At 43.9% G+C, this 15,489-nt stretch overlaps 2 protein-coding genes across 2 annotated transcripts in view; one reads left to right on the top strand and one right to left on the bottom strand.

Moving 5' to 3' along the window:
- PAN3 (poly(A) specific ribonuclease subunit PAN3) overlaps positions 1-5,213 on the top strand; it is a 102,632-nt gene extending 97,419 nt beyond the window's left edge. Inside the window, exon 20 of the mRNA XM_039718255.1 lies at positions 5,129-5,213. Coding sequence (XP_039574189.1) covers positions 5,129-5,185 — 57 coding nt within the window. The 3' untranslated portion in view covers positions 5,186-5,213. The remainder of the gene's footprint in view (positions 1-5,128) is intronic.
- FLT1 (fms related receptor tyrosine kinase 1) overlaps positions 1-15,489 on the bottom strand; it is a 109,404-nt gene that overhangs the window by 17,059 nt on the left and 76,856 nt on the right. Inside the window, exons 16-18 of the mRNA XM_039718251.1 lie at positions 10,533-10,639; positions 7,129-7,267; positions 1,965-2,069 (exon numbers count right to left, since the gene is read on the bottom strand). Of these exons, the coding sequence (XP_039574185.1) occupies positions 1,965-2,069; positions 7,129-7,267; positions 10,533-10,639 (351 nt within the window). The remainder of the gene's footprint in view (positions 1-1,964; positions 2,070-7,128; positions 7,268-10,532; positions 10,640-15,489) is intronic.

Below are 15,489 nucleotides of genomic sequence, written 5' to 3'. Positions count from 1 at the left end.
ATTGGTTAAAGTGAAGTGAATGCATCTCACCCTTACCAGTCATGGTCAATAATAATAGGAATTATGTAAGAAGTCCCTCAAATAGATCCAAAACATTCTATTTAGTATTGAATGAAATGTCTCATTCCCCCTGAACATTTTTTTTTCCTGCAGGATTTGATTTTGTTAAGAAAACAAGAAAAATATTGCTTTGTGTAGGCCCCAAAGGAGTTTTTCAGCTTAGTGACACCAAGACCAAGAAGAACTGTCCCTTCTTTCTCGAGGGAAAAAAACCCTCGAGCTGAGTCTTAAAGGGCTTGGTTTCAACATCTGAATAGAAAGAGTTTTTCTTGGTGTCCCAGACAAAACTTGTATTCTACTTGGTGATCCACTATTTGCTTGTATGGGTGGTGTTGCTTCCCCTCCACCACATGGGAATTCTGTGAGGATAATGCCTAATGAATGACTGCAGAGCTCCTGGATAATCTAGTGAGGACACAAGGAGTGAGGCAGATCTCCCCCGTGCTTTAGGGGAGATACTAAAGGTAACTACAGAGGATCTGGTCACCACTGGCTCTCTTCATTGTCAGCAGAGCTGAACTCAGCTCCTTGTGTGCAGGAGGAATATCCATTCCTCCTGGAATCTGCCTTAGGATGGGATGAACTGTTGTCTCTCACCACTGCCAGTGAAGGGCATTTGAGTGACTAACTCTGATAAAAGCATCTGCTCTGCACATGCACGTGTGAATCCCACCAGGAAGACTTCTTGTAGCTGCCTTCTGCTCCCACCCATTCCAGGAGCACCCACTGCTCCTTGGTGGTGCTGGCTGGCACAAGAAGCCTGCTGATGTACATAAAGAAACCCTGAACCCAACAGTCCACTCCAAGGGCTGGAATTTACATGCAGACATCTCCTGATAAATGACAAGTAAGCATGTGTGAAGCTGGGAGCCACTGGCTAGGATGCATTCATTCAAACTATTCCCCAACAGAGTCAAAGGAGAGCATTGGGGTTCCATGCCATACTAGCAGAATAGGGGATGTATTTATTCTGGCAGAGAAACAACACTAGAAAGGATTCAAGGATTAAGACAGATAAGTAGTGCAGCATAAACTCCTGGGGCAATGCAATGAAGAAAAAAAAAAAAAAAGCCTGCTCTGATCCTTACACACATAAATAAAGGAAAGCTAAATACACAGGAAGGATGCCACTGGGACTCTGGGTTAGGGAATTCAATTACAGCTGCTGCAGGCTATGACTGAATATCATCCTGCTTGCTAACATCCCAAGCGCCCTCTTCAAATTAACGACGGGGTTTTTGTTCTTTCTGCTCCAATGAGAAAGGTGGCAGTGAATAGCTGGGGGATGATTTTACTTTCAGATGAGCACTGGTGTATGAACAGTGCTGGCAAATCCATTGCACAACCTGGGTGTCAGCATCCTAAGCAACCTGTGATGAGCCTGCAGCCAGTTCAGAGGGGGCACAGCTGCACAACACCACTAAGACTTAAACTGCTCAATGTGTTTAGCTTAATAAAAGGGCCTTCATGAAGAAAAAACTTTATAAAATCTAATGGAGAGTGTTAGAATGAGATGCAAAAGTCAGGTATATGTGAATGAGACATAAGGCATCTGGTTTTAACAGTAGATGATCATTCCTTGGAATGAAGGACCAAGGAAAACATGAAAGCTTCTATCCAAGTGTCTTTACATCAAGGTGGATACCTTATACTTCAGCTAAATTTCATTTACAGCATTTGGAATAGAGTCAGTTGAGCATAAAAGTATGACTTTTTACTGAGAATGCAGCTCTTATTCCATAATTCTGCCATTTCATTTGTGGTGGTCCTGCAACTTGATTGGTACACATTTTGGAGGCTTTAAAAAGTTATTGGGGAAAGCTTTTGCTTTTGGCAGAATTGTATAAAAAATGCACCGCTACATAAGGCATCATTTTTTCCAATGCAGCTTTGCAGCACGATACCTTTCAACATTTTCACAGCAACTATTCTGCACGTGGGTGATTTCCTAATTCCAAAGGCAGATGCTTGTACCACCTTTCCAAAAGCCCCATGTCCAAGAGACTTTCCTGTAAAGAGAGTGAAGTGGAGAGATGCATCTTGGTAAAAAAAGAAATCCATCAGCAAATGGCTTCATAGATCATGAACTGAAAAATGTACTTTCCAATGAATCCCATAGGTATATTTCCAACATATATATTTCCAACCTGGTTTAGGTTTGTTGGTTTATTGGTTTGTTGGTTTCTTTTTAAGTAAGCAGTCGAACTAGAAGACAGAGTCATCAGAGGGAGCAAGTGATAGGAGTGAAAATGTCACTAAATGAATGCAACCATTCACTGGAGGTACACTGGCTTCAAACTTGATTTTTTCAGTCTAGCTATGCCAGAGGAAGATTTTTCTCCTCTTTTCCCTGAGCACACGGCACCGTGCAGCAGCCTGTGGTGCTGTCAGTTATGTCTTTAATAACACAGACCCCCTGGCCCCTTGACAATGTGTCCACATGGACAGCTCTGGCTGCCTCTGCCCTGCTGCAGAGGCTGTCAAGGCTTGGTCAGGGAGATCTTGTCAACATATCAGCTCTAGCAATAAGTTTTATTTCCAAGTAACTGTTTTCAGATTGCTTTTGTTCTTCACCTGCAGCAGAACCTAGGTTCCGAAGTGGCTAACAAGAATATGGCAGAAGGATCTGCAGTATAGAGAAGAGCAGAAAATAACAGCTTTTCATATGAAAACAAATGATAACATGTACATATATCTATTTCTCAGATATGCACATGTGGCATGACCATCACCACAGGATAATTTCCTGTTCCTATGATGAACACCTGTTTGACTAGCCCTCACTTGGGCTATCTTGTTAGTATCTGAGTGAGAGATGAATCCCACTTACAGATACAGCAAAGAAAAAGAGCTGCTGTCTGTACTAGTTTAAATCAATACTGCCTTTTATATATGTATATTGTATCTAAACTGTAATTCTCAGTATGTCTGTCAGTAGAAGCAAATAACATATGTTATAAAAGCAATGGAGACATGAAGTGGAATATGCTAAGCCAAAAAAAATCTGAGAAAACTATTTCCACCCTAGATGCACAAAAGTGTTGTCATTTTTTTACAGCAAATAAAAACCACAAAGAACTTGACCTACATGACTGAAAACCATCAACAAACTGACCTTGGTTTGGGAAGGGCTTAGTGTTTGATAGAGAAATACAGATGAATCAGTGTGCATCTAAAACCTTCTGTCGCCTTTTTCAGTTACTGCATACAGATCCTTCGTTCAGCAGATGTGTAAGGGAAGCATCATTAAGACTCAGGTCTCAGTTTTCTTAGTGAATTGATATTTTTAGTCCTTAACATTTTGACTCCATGGTTTCTACGCAAAGAACTTGCAGTTTGAGGTCCTATAAAACCAGTCAAACCTTTGTTTAATCCTTTAATTCACTTCCCAAATCATGATAACCTACTTAGTCACCACTTGGAAAACACACCGGCTCATAAAGCTGCACAAACTGCTAACCTTTCAGAAAGGAGAATGAGCACTGGAAACAGCACTTCCTTCTCTAAACAGTGGTGTGATTCAATGGGAAACTGTAACAACACTCAGTCATGCTGCTCTGCTGCTGTTTGTACCGTGCTGAATAGTGTCACAGGACAAGGCTGCTTTAACTTTACATCATGTAGCTCAAATTTCCACACTTCAGTATGCAATATGGTTGTTCTTGCAGAAGTCCCTTCTGTTGACGTACAAAGTAACTACAAAATTATTAATCAGAGTAATATTAAGTTGCCCAGCTTTCTGAGCAGTCAGTTTGTCATAGCCTTTGAGCAGCTACACTGGATGTGTTTGGGGTAACATAATGCTGCAGCATTTAGATCCAGACCAGTGAAGCAAAGTGCTCTACTTAAGTTTTCCACACTTGACTTGGATTTGCTGGGCTGCTCAGAACACATTAAAGTGAACATACGCCTCAGTCAAGGAATTTTGGATCAGGAGAATTTCCTTTCAGTCCCATTTTAGCAGAGTCCTTCAAGCATGCCAGTTGCTGGACCTGGAGCATTAGCTAAAAGCACTTGCAGGCACCGTACCCCGAGTTTTTGGGAGAGCACAGGCTCGAAGGTGTGCTCATTTCTCAGGTTCTTTGAGTGATCTGGGTTTTCCCCACGGGTGGTTTCACATTTTCCATGATGTTACACAGGCCAGCTGTGCGCGTGCAGGAGAGTGGGAAGCGCTGTGCTCGGTGCCAGCGCCGTGGGCTCGCAGTGCACAGGAGGGAGCAGGCTTGGGAAGCACCTGTGACACCGTGCTGGAGCCAGCAGCCACACTGCCCCGGGTCCTGCATCCCGGCATGGGCACTGTGCCATCTCTCTAGGTCGGGAAGGTCAAGCCCAAGCGGGAGGGGAGCAGCAATGGTGGCTCAGCTAACACAGTGTGTTATCGCCGACCACGCCGACAGTGATTTATGGCACCGGCGTTTTTCTGCCTAATGAAAAGATGACATTTTACTCTCGGTGAGACTAATCTGTGCTGAATGTTAATTACCCTGACTTCAGTGATGCCCATATGGAATTTCCTGTAATGGCTGTACCTCTTACAGATGAAGGGAGAGTCGTGTTATATAAGCATTGCATTGCAGCCGTGGGCTGTGTGTGTGCATGTTGGAGGAACACACGGCAAAAGAGATGTGGGCTGAAAGGAGAGACTTATTTGCAAAAGTTATAATAAATATGTGTCCTGGAGGACAAGTAGGTGGAAAGAGAAAAACAGTCTCATCAGATGCTGGAAGGGGTTGCATTTCTAAGTAAAAATATTTTTTAAAAACCATAGAAGCACATTTTGTGTTTGTGAGACACTAATCCTCAGAGACTGCCAAGGTTACTCAAAGACTGAGCCAACTGCCATGTAAGCAGGACTTGCACTGAGCTAATCTAGCATACTACACATACACAACTTCTTCAAATCTGGTTCTCATTCATTGTCAGCATTCTTCATTTGTTTACAGCAGTTCTTCCACTTTTAACTCATTCTCTGGTCATCGTTCATCACCTCTGGACTCCAACACTAACCCTGAAAGGCATCGGTTTTTTCTTGGTGTTTACATTCCATTTCTATTTGTTTCTTTCCCAGTGGTCACATTGTCTGCACATCAGGCTCTTGGTCCATTGCTGTAAGAAAATTGTCTGAAGATTGAAGTCACTCCAGCACAAGGTTCCAGCATTCCCAGCATTATGTATGACAATTATAAATCGAGAGCAATATATTTCAGCTGTACTTATCCACATCTGGCTACCTTGTGTCTTCTGGCAGGCAAATTTAGTGCGATCCTAATTTTGCACATGTTAACCAAACTCTGTTCCTGATACCCAGGAGACAGGAGGAATCTGTTACAGCTCCTAACTAAAAGGCAAGGATTTTCTAGACCTTGCTGCAGGACAAATGCAATGCATGCCTGAAAGAACAAACAGCACTATAGCAACGAGGCTGAGCTTATCACTGACATTTTAATGCTGACCTTCTTGCTGAAATCTGTGTGGTTTCTGGAGGGATTCATCAACTTCAAAATAAGGTCCCTTCACCCTTTCCTTTCTCATCAACCCCACACTAGGCCTAGTAAGGAATGCTCCCAAACCCATGCCTTTTGCTGGGACATCTACTGGGGATCTGGCTTAAAGTTTAAAGGTTTAAAGTTTTCAAGGGTATTTATTTATTTGTGTGTGGATTTACATGTTACATTCTTGCACTTTATGGTGCAATAACAGAATATTTATAAAACTGCATCAGAGGGCGAAAACAAGGAGATTGTGCTGGAAAAAGAAGGAGAGGGAGAAACAGGAGGGGGTGCAGGATGGATTATGAGAACCCATTTCTGCACAAGCTTTTTTCCAAGCTTCAATGTTGAAGAAAGGGAAGAGAACCATAGAATCATAGAATATCCTGAGTTGGAAGGGACCCACAGGGATCATCCTTGTGGATAATTCTGGCCCGAGGGCAAACAAGGAGATTGTGCTGGAAAAAGAAGGAGAGGGAGAAACGGGAGGGGGTGCAGGATGGATTATGAAAACCCTTTTCTGCACAGGCTTTTTTCCAAGCTTCCAGATTGAAGAAAGGGAAGAAAACCATAGACTCATAGAATATCCTGAGTTGGAAGGGACCATCCTTGTGGATGATTCTGGCCTATGACAACACAATTCCAAGCAGCACACCCTGTGCCTGTGAGTGTTGTCTAGATGCTTCTTGAGCTCTGTCAGGCTGGTGCTGAGCTCACTTCCCTGGGGAGCCTGTTCCAGTGCCCAGCTGCCCTCTGGGTGAAGAACCTTTTTCCAATATCCAATCTAAACCTCCTCTGACACAGATTCAGGTCATTCCCTCCAGTCCTGTCACTGGCACTGCAGAGAAGAGATCAGTGCCCGCCCCTCTCTTCCCCTCATGAGGAAGTTGTAGCTGCAATGAGCTCTCATCTCCACTCCTCTTCTCCAGGCTGAACAGACCAAGCAACCTCAGCTGTTCCTCAAACAGCTTCCCTTCCAGACCCTTCATCATTATTATAGTGAATCACCAAAACTACAGTAAATGCCAAAGGTCAGGCTCCTGAGACTAGAGAGAGAAACATCGAAGTCGGCAGTCTGAGTTGGAATTCTTTGGTTGTTCTTTTTGTGTCATGTTGTAAGTAAATCAGTTTCCAAAATATAGAATGCATTATTCCTGTCTATATTCTCCTTCTGTGGCCAGGTGGCCAACTTAATAGATGAGGGAAAGGCTGTGGGTGTTGTCTACCTGGACCCTGGTAAAGCCTTTGTCACTGTCTTCCACAGCTGTCTCCTGGAGTGAACAGGTGGATTATTCATAGTTGGACTTCATCTTAAGGGTCTTTTCCAGCCCAAATGATCTTGTGGTTCTATTTTCTCTATCCTACATGAAGTCCAAATATACATGTGAAAAGTCAAGTAGACATGGTCAGTCAGTCTTGAAGTCTGTAATTCATTCACAGATCAGCACTCTCAGTGTGGAATAGATCACACCAAACCTGGCAGTACATTGTGCTGAGTGCTAGAACACATCCAGCTCCCCTTTACCCATAGTTACAGATAAAATCAATCCAAATTCTATATGAACTATTCCAATATTACCTAGTTTTAGCCTTTCTCTTGCAATTTCCCACTTGCTGGCATCATAAGGTAGACGTTCACATTGTTCATCTAAGGGGACTTCATCAGGATCCATTATGATTGACAGGTAATGGTTGGTCTTCATTTCAGAGGAACGAGGCTAGAAAACAAAGACATTGCAGAATGAAAAAGAGGATTAGAGTATCTGTCAGCATCTTCTTGTTTGGATCAAGGGCTCTAAGTTCATTCTGTTCACAAGGCTGCAAGTTTCACTGCACACTGGATGGTTTGGTTGAGTTCTCTTTGGCTTTTCTATATGTTCCAAGAGTTTTTATATAAAAGAAATTCCTTCCTCTAACTTTCCTCCCTTCTGGACATACCAATTTCTTCAATGAAATCCATGTGGGCCTCTATTAACATATGGTGTTATGACACAGGCCCTCTGCACAGTCAGGAGAAATACTTTCAGCAAGTGACTAAACATTGCTGATAAAAATAACTTTCCTTCATGATTGTGCAAAGCAAGAAGTGGCCACATGCAACAGATGGAGTTCTACTGCCAGTGTTTATTTGTTCCATATATCCCGCAAAGATGGGTCATGTGTGGTTAAAAATTGTGCAAGACAAGTCGTCAGGACACTTCACAAAATGCTGACAAATTTGTAGGATTTTTTATTTTTTTGGTATAATTTCTGAAAAATTTACTCAAACCATTTGAGTCTGGAGGAATTTGTTAACAGCTGGACTCAAATGCATAATTTAAAACAAAATTTCAAATTAATTTGCCAGTTTAGTTTCTCCTGAGCAAATGGATTATCCACTTCATGTGAGAAATATAAAGAAAGATGTATCTCATCTGAAAATCTCCTGCAGTTCATTCATTTTGAAACATATGTTCTTTCAAAGAGCATCAAGATTTCCATTCTTATCCACTGGACTTTTCTTGACACAGGAGTACTTATCTTTCTATAGAAAAGGTCTAGTGTTTGCCATAATATCCTGGCTATTAGTTGGAATTTATGGGAAATCTGCAGAACTGAGCCTGAAGGTGTTGCTTTTCCTAAACTTGTGGAAGTAGCACGTGGACAAAGACATACAGATACCACAAATATACAGTTATAACCACATATTCTCTTTTCTATTATTTGCTTCAACTGCTTCCTAATACTTTCAACTTCCCTCCCCTACAGTTTGGAAATATGTCCCTAATATGTCCCTGCATTTCTAGGCACATTTTTTGAGAAGGATGTTCCCAGCAGTGGATGCCTTAATTACAAACACAACTAGACTAAAATGACAGTAATTAACAGCTGCTGTTCTAGTTGCTTTTCATCCTCCCCAACCCCATAAATTTTGTCCCAAGAAGGATGCACTGATGCTTGGGAAAAAGTCAGGAGGCTTAAAGCTTGTCTCCAAACCATCCACTAAGTCCAGAAAGAACATGGAGAAGTGGGATACGAGTAGAAACAGAAACTTGTGTGGTGCTCCAGAAAGGGCATTTCTAGATAGAGATGTGTGTACCAGAGTGCTCCTACCCATCACATTAGGAGAGCTTTGAAGTGGACCCATTCCAGAAAAAGCAATAGTGGAGTGGAAAAGTCAGGCAGTTTCCCACAGTTCTTTCTTCAGATGCACTCAATATCAAATTTTTGGCACAAATATAGATTTGAAGCAACATTTTCAATGATGAAAAATTGTTAAGGATATAATCTGTCCCTGTGTGCATCACAGAGAGGTTTTAAGTAAATGCTCTTGGAGAGCATATTTTTTTTCTGTTGTGGCAACATCATTTGTATATAAAATTTAATTCAGAGCTAATTCCAGACATAAATCTTTGAGAGTAAGGGTTTATACGAGAAACACAGAGAAGACCATAAACATAGATTAACACTAGCTGGAAAGTTGCCTCAATATGTCACTTAGTTAAAGTCTCTTGTTCTACATGATATTTTTATTATCTGATGATATTTTTATTATCTTTTAACAATCTAACAAGTTTTGTTCTCATAAAAAAATAATAAAAAAAAAAGATCTGCAACCCCTTGCTACACTTAAAGCTTACTTTTTCCCAAGATTTGCAGTCACGTTATGACTTGCTTCATCATTACTGTTGAGCATCCAGTACTGGTCCCTCTTGCCTTGTAATTTCCCTTAGAGCTATGAAGTTTCTCCACAGCTTTAGCTGACCTCTGCTTTCCTTTTCCCCCAAACTCCCACGCATTTCTCCTCACCAAAGGCTGCAGCAGCAGGAATGCAGGCAGAGTGACTGCTGCCATGCCGCCCTCATTTGGAGACCTAGTGCTGCTTTCCCATCAGTCAATGAAAGCTCTTAGTACCCAGCCCGAGGCACTGGCAGGCCTTAGTGCAGGCTCAGATGGCAGGTCTGTCAGGCTGCAGTGGTCCCTCAGCAGCCATTCCCAGGCAGCTGGGACGTGCCCAGCCGTGGTGGATGTGAGCAGGTCCCTGTGGTGCTCTGCTGTGATAGCCCTGTGCTGGTGGTGGGCTGGGAGTGAGGAGAGGGGGCACGCAGCCATTTCTCAGCTTGTGTCTTGTGGTGCCCCAATACCTTCCCTCAAATCCATCTGCTCCTGCAGGTTACACTGAGAGCTTCCTGCCTGCTGAGGAGCTGTGTTTTGTGTATTTTGTATTTTGCTGCCGTGGTTTAGCCTGCACACACCATACGATGCACACAGGTGCTGTCAGCAAAAGGGGGTTTTAAACCATCACAGTCAGCCTTGGACAAGAAGGAGGGTCAGCTGCAGGGGCAGTTAAATTTATCATGTTGGTACAGGATTATCTTCTCTAGAAGATGCACCATCAAAACTCCTTCAGCAAAATATCACTTTGGAAATGATGTGATTGTACCAGACACTGTGTGAACCAGACCCCAGCACATTCTGTGAAGATCTGTCATTCCCACTCACTCAGATCTTCAAAGACATGAGGATGCCAAACCCCCACAGTTTTCATAAGGGAATGAGGATGCCTTTGGTGTGAGTCAGGCACCCAAGTTCTTGTGAGCCTCAGAGCCTTGTCCCCACCCGGGCTTTTCTTTCTGGCTTACTCATACTCAGGCTTGCAAGTCACAGTTCTCCAGCATACATCAACAGCCTGGTTATTTCACCAGGAATAAGGGTGAGCAGAATCAAAGAATCATAGGATATTCGGAGTTGGAAGGGACCCACAAGGATCATCAAAGCTCAATTTCTGGCCTTGCATAGGACAGTCCCAAGAGTCATGCTGTGTGCCTGGGAGTGTTGTCCAAACACTCCTTGAACTCTGGCAGACTTGGTGCTGTGAAAGTGAAACAGAATTTTTCTTTGGTAGACTCGGCAATCCCAGCAGCCTGGGAAAAATTTTCTGACATGAACAAAGGGCGTCCAAGGAGTGGCAGGTGCCACAGGGAGATCCCTGTCTGTTCTTACCCTCTTCAGCTTGCGAATGAAGAGTGTCAACAGGAGCCAGAACAGCGTCGCAGCCACACAGGTACAGGTCAGAGTTATCAGCTCCAGGTTTGACCTTTCTGATATGCCTGGGAAAATCAAGAGGGAAACAAATTATAAAATGACCTGCAAACCAAGGGCACTTCATGGTTTTGGTTTTTTTTTTCCCCATTAAAATAAAATAGCAGGAAGGACCAGCTCTTTTCAATGGGGTATTAATCTCTGTTTGGACTGGCTTGCAGAGCCAAAAATAAAGGTCTCCTGCAGCCTCAGGAGAGGACAGGGCTGCACAGAGGGGATGGCTCTGCTGGCCCTTTCCCACAGGTGGTACTGTGCTCTGAGAGCTGCTGCTAACATGCAGGAGAAGCTCCTGGGAGGGTTTCTGCTGGTGTAGGCACCAGTGACTCCAAGTGTGACCCAGGGCATGTTGCAGTGTTGCTGCTTGGGGTTTGCTGCCCAGGACCTGATGCCTTTCCTTATCCACTTCTCAGAGGGCTCTTCCCTGCTGGTGGCTGAGCCCTGCAGCCTGCACCTGCAACCCAGACATGCTGTAAACCCTCCAGCCCTCACCAAAACCATCACTGGGGGTGACCTGGGGATTCTCTTGGAGACTCATGGGGCTGCCAACAGGAGTCCATGAGCTCTTTTTCCCATGGCTTGAATGGATCTGATCTGTCACCTGTCACCTCATAGACAGCATGGTACTGGGGTGTTGAGCCTCATTCCTACTGGGAAGAAATGAAGTGCATATGACCTAGCCCTCTCTCCAATCCACTGCTCCCCTGGCAGGCTCTGTGCCCTCAGGTCTCCTGCCAGTCACACCAGCAGCACATGGCCAGGCTCCCTGAGGGAATGCAGGACCCCCTCTTTTCCCAGCAGCTTTTCATAGAACCCAGGTGGCAGGGAGCTGGGAGAACTCTAGAAACCAGGGAACTGATTAAGCACAGAAAGGGAAAAACAAAACTGGCCACAACTGAAAATGAAGCAACAAGAAAACATGAACGTTAGAAATCTGGAAAGTATTAGAGCCCACTGACAAATCTTTAAAAACACTGAAACAAAACTCACTTCAGACTGCTATTTAGGGATTTGTAAAATAGATTCAGAGCAGTTTGTTTTGCAAATCCTGTGATCGCGTCAAAAATCCCACACTTCCCACAATATGTTTTCTATCTCACTGGTAGAAAATGCAAAAAGAACCATCATATTCTGCCTTTTATTTAGAGGGTAAATGAGAGGACAAGGAGGAGTAATTCTGAACATGATTTCACAGTAGTTTTGTCAACTGCACTTGCAGAGTTTCAGAGCCTGGCAGCTTGGTGTTACTCCTGACAAATGAAAAGGTGTTATTGTGTCTCACTGGTGAGTTTACTGGGTAATCCAGAAGGATGTGCTGCCTGGTTTTAGGCAAAAGGCTACAAAGCTTTGTTTAGAGGATGCATTGCTTAATTGGCATAATGTCTTCCCTCCCTAAAAATAATAATCAGATTTATATTCATGCCCTATATCTATTTTCCTGGCATGTCCATTCTGGAGCTTTGAGAATAAAGCTCATTGAGGAAAAGCTATGACTGCAACTAAGAATGGGGATACAATGTCTCCAGAAATACCAAGAGAGTCCTCTTTTCACAAGTATTTTTTTTTTTATTTAGATATGGAATATAGTGGTAGCATAAACAATACAGCCTAATGCTGCTTGCCTTCTCTATGGCACCAGCATTTCCTTTTACATATGGATAGTCTCATCTTGCTTCTGAGCAGCACTTCTGCAGATGGCAGATAATAGTTTCTGATATTTATTCAACAAAACCTGAAGGGGCTGAAGGTTCATTGGTTGCCACAACTTCATATGGCAGGACACAGAACACCCACAAGGTACAGCCAGGCCTGGGGTGGAAGACAGCAACCCTCTAACCACTACAGCAGCTGCTCAGGAGTCAGCAGAGATGCGAAGGTGCTGTCTTTGAAATGTTTGAGCAAATGTAGGCAAGCAGAAAGCATTTCTCCAGCTGGGCTGGGTTATCAAATATCAGAGTCCTAGTCTTGCTGAAACCCTTGAAGTCAGAGCTCTCTGAGTGTCTCTCAGCTGGGTAGAAAAAGGTTTAATTTGGGGCAGAACAGGCAGAAGCACTCAGAAGAGGCATTAGGATTAGCAGAGTTTGGTGAGGCTTTAATCACTACTAAATCACTCTTTCTGTGCCTGGTAGCTGAAGATTTCAGGCACCCCCTTACACCTCCATCCCAGAGCTTTACTCACCAGACACCTCCTTAGACAAAGACATTTCCCTGTGTGCAGCTCTGTCCTATCTGCCTGACTCTGCCCCAGGCAGCTGCCCCCTTTCCCCCCGAGCCCTCCAAAAGCCCCAGGGCAGCACCCCATGTCTGCATGACTGCAGAGGGGTGAGGAGGGGGTGAGTGAAGAAGTGCCACCAGCAGCAGCTTCTCTCTTCCAGTAGCAACAGAAGCCACCAGGACCATACAAGTATGGCAGGATGAGAGCCTGGATTAATCTGCTGATCCCTCCAGCTACGATCTCAAGCCTTTGGCTGGTGTGGCCTTTCTCATTAGGATTTCAGCTCTAAACACCTAAACATTGTGGTGCAGCTCAGGTGTTAACCAGGGAAAAAGCAATGCCTGGGGCAACAATGCCAATCTGCTGCACCTAAAGGATCCCTCATCCCTACCCCAATGGGATCTACCCTGCTTAATCCATGTGATCTCACAATCACAGCACTGCAGCACTGGGATGGGTGCTCAGAGATCCTAAGGAATGTCCATCCTCAGAGTTTGTCATAACATAGTCAGACCATTGGTGACGACCCTTCTTTGAACTGAGGTTGAACTATCAACCACCAGGACTCCATTCCAAGCCTCTTTAGTGGACTTCTAAGGTTACAGAAGTCTCAGTGTCCCCTGATGTCCACCTTTAATCTTGCAAACTGAAGTCATGACCCAGGCTGAACTTTGTTTAGTGTCTGTGGGAATTCCGGTTAAACTTCATGGAGAAGTTTCTGATGACTTCAGCATGACTCAAAAGGCACAACAACTTTTTGAGATACAAAGTCAGAAAGGTTAGGTAGGTAGGTAGGTAGGTAGGTAGGTAGGTAGGTAGGTAGGTGGGTGGGTAGATAGATAGATAGATAGATAGATAGATAGATAGATAAGTTATTTAAAAGAAGTCATTTAGATGGAAGTTATTTTAAAAGGTAACACCATTTTCATAGTGTCAGCATTGCATTGTCAGCAGTGAATACTTAACAAATGAGATGTTTTCCTTTTCATCAGCAGGTTTCACATTAAGTTATCAAGCATCAGCTTTAAGACAGGGCACACTGCTGTATTCCTTTGCTTGTTATATGTCCCTATTTCAGTGAGCATGAGCTGTAAAAGGTGATCCTTCCTTTATCAACATATCTCCTTCAAAGCAGCACCTCTACAACTAACTGGATCCCTGGGGCTGTGAGGGTCCTCAGTAGGGGAAGCAGAAAATGGCTTTCATGGCAGCTCTGCAAGCATGTTGGCCCCTCACAAAAAAAGCTTCCCAAGAGTCTGTGTTCCTCACATGCCCAGCAACATTTCTCCCCAGACTTTTAGGGATACAGTCCCCTCCACCTGCTGCTGTTTCTATTCTGTCCTTGCAGATTTGCTGCCTCTTCGGTTCCTCAGTCAAGAGCAAGCAGAGAGATTGCTCGGACATGCCCATAGACATGGCCCTTCTTCTCCACTGATAGCTCAACAACTCCTGGTTCCAAACCAAACACAGTCTGCAATTATTTAAAAATGGCCCTTTGATTCCCCCATCCATTCATCCATCTCAGACACAAAAATAACACATTGTTTTATCTGTGAGTATAAGAATGTTTTTTCAGAGGAAATAAAGAGAGCAGACAGTTTCCTTCCTGACTCATTCACAAACTACTCTTCCAATCTTCTAAACGTGGCCATCAACACGAGGCACTGCTCTGTTCCCTTTGATCTGCAGCCCTGTGTTCCGAGAGTCCCAGGACAGAGGCAAGGCTTTGGTGCTCACAGCAGCAGGCACAGGGTCCGTGTTCTCAGAAAGACAAGAAAGTGGCAAAGCTTAGAGAAAGCCACACATTCAAGCTCTGATGTTGTCCCTCCAGGCTCAGGGATGAGGTGGGAGGCTGCCATTTCCTGGGGGAGGGACACTCGCTCCAAAGCAGTGTAGGAATGAGTAAAAAAACCTCTAGTGATATCCCTTCATGAAGTAGGAAAAGAGTGGAAGGACATTTTCCTTTATAGCAGTAGATAAGACAAACTGTCTCTCTTTCCATCATCCAGTCTCAAAGCCATAAATTTTAATGTGGTAATCTTCATCTCCTGCTCCCATAGAAGTCATACAAGAACATTGCTGGTGGTCCCTCAGAACATGTAACCACAGAAGAAACCTGGAGGCTGCTCTCTTTTCTCTCCTCTGGACTAGGATATACGACTTCCTAGAAGCCATCTGACAGAATGCTTGTGGTTGCCATAAACAGTCAAGCTTCAATTATGTTAAAAATCAATACAATAATGAATTACCTTGTCCAGGACTATGAATTAGTAGGATGATTTGGACAGCAAGCAGCTGGCACAAGTTATTCATTCAGCTGTTAGAGCAGCTGTAAGAGGCTTAGTACTATCAAGGCACTTAGAGGGAAGTGATTCTGCCTCTGTGCTCTACTGTTGTGAGACCCCATCTGGAGTGTTGCATGCTGCTCTGGGGCCTCCAACATAAGAATTATGTGGATCTTTTGGAGCGAGTCCAGAGAAGGGACACAAAGATAGGCAGAGGGCTGAAGCACCTCTCCTATGAGGACAGGTTGAGACAGCTGGAATTGTTCAGCCTGAAGAGGAGAAGGCTCTAGGGAGACTTTTTGGCAGCCTTCCATTACTTAAAGGGGGTCTATAGAGAGATGGAGAGACACTGCTTCCAAGG

Source organism: Passer montanus, unplaced genomic scaffold (assembly GCF_014805655.1).
Source record: "Passer montanus isolate IOZ18808 unplaced genomic scaffold, ASM1480565v1 scaffold4, whole genome shotgun sequence".
NCBI lineage: Eukaryota > Metazoa > Chordata > Aves > Passeriformes > Passeridae > Passer > Passer montanus.
Note: the sequence above shows the minus strand (reverse complement) of the source record. Positions and strands in the feature narration are given on the sequence as shown.